Source organism: Nicotiana sylvestris, chromosome 1 (genome assembly GCF_000393655.2).
Source record: "Nicotiana sylvestris chromosome 1, ASM39365v2, whole genome shotgun sequence".
Taxonomy (NCBI): Eukaryota; Viridiplantae; Streptophyta; class Magnoliopsida; order Solanales; family Solanaceae; genus Nicotiana; species Nicotiana sylvestris.
The window spans coordinates 126,418,844-126,421,746 of NC_091057.1; the positions used below are offsets into that span (position 1 = coordinate 126,418,844).

At 42.5% G+C, this 2,903-nt stretch overlaps 1 protein-coding gene across 1 annotated transcript; it reads left to right on the plus strand.

Annotated features, from left to right (window-relative positions):
- Positions 1 to 288: 288 nt before the first annotated feature.
- Positions 289 to 630, plus strand: LOC138874464 (uncharacterized). The gene has a single exon (XM_070152912.1). The coding sequence runs from the start codon at positions 289 to 291 to the stop codon at positions 628 to 630; it is 342 nt and encodes a 113-aa protein (XP_070009013.1).
- The last annotated feature ends 2,273 nt before the right edge of the window (positions 631 to 2,903 follow it).

The window sequence follows — 2,903 nt, forward strand, 5'->3', positions numbered from 1 at the left end:
TTAGGGAACGTGATAGACATACCGAAAACGGTAATGCCTAAAGCCAGGGCTCCCTTTCCTAGGCCTACTTCACCTTACCCTCAAAGACTTGCAAAGTAGAAGAATGAAAACCAGTTCAAGAAGTTTATTGAGATGATGAAAAGTTTGTCGATCAATGTACCCTCGGTGGAAGCTCTTGAGCAAATGCCGGGATATGCCAAGTTCATGAAAGACTTGGTAACTAAAACGAGATCTATGGATTGTGAGACCATCAAAATGACTCATCAAGTGAGTGCCATTTTGCACTCGATGGCTCCAAAGCTTGAAGATCCTGACGTATTTACCATTCCATGTACCATTGGGAGTGCGAATTTTGCAAAGGCCTTGTGTGATTCGGGAGCAAGTATAAATTTGATGCCTTACTCTGTATTCAAAACTTTGGGTATTGGTCATCCGAGAGCTACTTCAATGAGATTGCAAATGGCAGATAGAACAATGAAGAGACCACTTAGAATTATTAATGATGTTCTTGTCCGGGATGACAAGTTTATTTTTCCTGTTGATTTTGTGATTCTCGACTGCGAAGTCGATGATGAGGTGTCGATAATACTGTTGAAGGCCTTTCCTAGCAATAGGGAAGGCATTGGTTGATGTGGAAGCAGGAGAGCTAACCTTCCGATGGGTGACGAAAAAGTTGTCTTCCACGTGTGCAAATCAATAAGGTGACCAAATAGTATTGAGGTTTGTTCTTTTGTGGATCTGGTGATGGAGGTGATAGTTGATGACACGAGTGTTATGATCAATGTGGAGGATCCTTTGGAAGCTGTATTGTTGAACCATGATGTGACCGAGGATGAAGGCTTGGTCGAGTATGTCAATGCCTTGGAAGGAATGGGTTCTTACTCCTATGAGCCCTGTAAACTTTCCTTGGATCTTGAGAACAGAAAAACTCCACCAACAAAGCCTTTAATCAAGGAACCTCCTATATTGGAGTTGAAACCCTTGCCTCCACACCTCAAGTATGAATTTTTGGGCCCTTGTTCTACCTTACCTGTCATTCTTTCTTCGTGCCTTACTAACGTGCAGGTAGATGCCATCCTTTAGGTGCTCCAACGAAGGAAGAAGGCAATTGAATGGACTCTAGCTGATATTCGGGGAATAAGCCCCGCCTTTTGCATGCATAAGATTATACTTGAGGATGATGCCAAACCCTCTGTGGAACATCAAAGGAGGTTGAATGAGGCTATGCAAGAAGTCGTCAATAAGGAAGTTATCAAGTGGCTAGATGCAGGGGTTGTGTATCCCATCTCAGATAGTTCATGGACTTCACCGGTACAATATGTGCCGAAAAGGGGGGGGGTATGATTGTGGTCAAAAATGAGAAAAATGAGTTGATCCCCGATAGGAATGTCACCGGATGGAGGGTATGCATGGACTACCGAAAGCTAAACAAAGTGACCCGCAAAGATCATTTTCCATTGCCCTTTCTTGACCAAATGCTGGATAGACTTGCTGGGCATTCCTACTATTGCTTTTTGGATGGGTACTTAGGCTACAACCAGATTATGATTGCACCAGAGGACCAGGATAAAAACACATTTACATGTCCGTATGGCACCTTTGCATTTTCACAAATGCCATTTGGTTTGTGTAATGCACCTGCTACTTTTCAGCGGTGCATGATGGCTATATTTATAGACATGGTGGAGGACTTCTTGGAGGTGTTCATGGATGATTTTAGTGTTGTGAGTGACTCTTTTGAAGAATGTTTAGGTAATCTTGACAAAGTATTGGCCCGATGTGAAGAGACTAATATAGTGCTTAATTGGGAAAAGTGTCACTTCATGGTCGATAAGGGCATTGTCCTCGGCCATAAAATCTTGAAGAACGGTATCGAAGTGGACAAAGCGATTGAAGTGATTTCAAAACTCCCTCCTCCTACTTCCGTCAAAGGAGTGAGGAGCTTTCTTAGGTATGCAGGGTTCTATGGAAGGTTCATCAAGGATTTCTCCAAGATGGTGAATCCCTTGTGTAAATTGTTGGAAAAGGATGCAAAGTTTGTGTTTGACTATCACTCCCATCATCATCGCATCCAATTAGAGCTTTCCATTTGAGCTCATGTATGCTAGTGACGTTGCGGTAGGAGCGGTCTTGGGTCAAAGGGTGAACAAGATGTTTCATCCGGTGTACTATGCAATCAAAACTATGAATGATGCCTAGGTTAACTATACGGTGACAGAGAAATAGTTGCTAGCAATTATGTTTGCAATGGAAAAGTTTAGGCCTTATCTCATGGGTACTAAAGTGATTGTTCATACTGATCACGCGGCACTCCGTTACTTGATGACCAAAAAGGACTCTAAAGCTAGATTGATGAGATGGGTTTTGTTGCTTCAAGAATTTGACCTAGAGATTATTGATTGGAAAGGAAGTGAAAATCAAGTGGCGGACTACTTGTCCCGCTTGGAGAAGGAGGGGAGAGCCAAAGATGGTCTCGAAATTAATTATACATTCATGGATGAACAACTCCTCTTAGTGTCTCTGAATACTATGCCTTGGTTCGCTGATGTGGCCAATTTTCTTATGGACGACATTGTTCTGAGTGAGCTCTCTCTTCTAACCAAAGGAAAAAGATTAAACGGGAAATCTTGGATTATTACTGGGACGAGCCTTATCTTTTCAAGATTTGTAATGATGGTTTGATCCGGAGATGTGTTCGAGAAGAGGAGCAAATAAGTATGCTTGATGCTTGCCATTCCTCGCCCTACGGTGGTCATCATGGTGGGGCGAAAATTGCTTCAAAGGTTCTTAGTTGTGGATTGTATTGGCCTAATATGTATAAAGATGCCGGTCAACTTGTTAAGAGATGTGATGAGTGTCAGGGAGCTGGTGGAATATCCAATAATGATGAAATGCCTCTCACC

Bases quoted from the DNA above. Each gene is read 5' to 3' on its own strand.
- LOC138874464 (XM_070152912.1), top strand. From the start codon at position 289: ATGGCTCCAAAGCTTGAAGATCCTGACGTATTTACCATTCCATGTACC.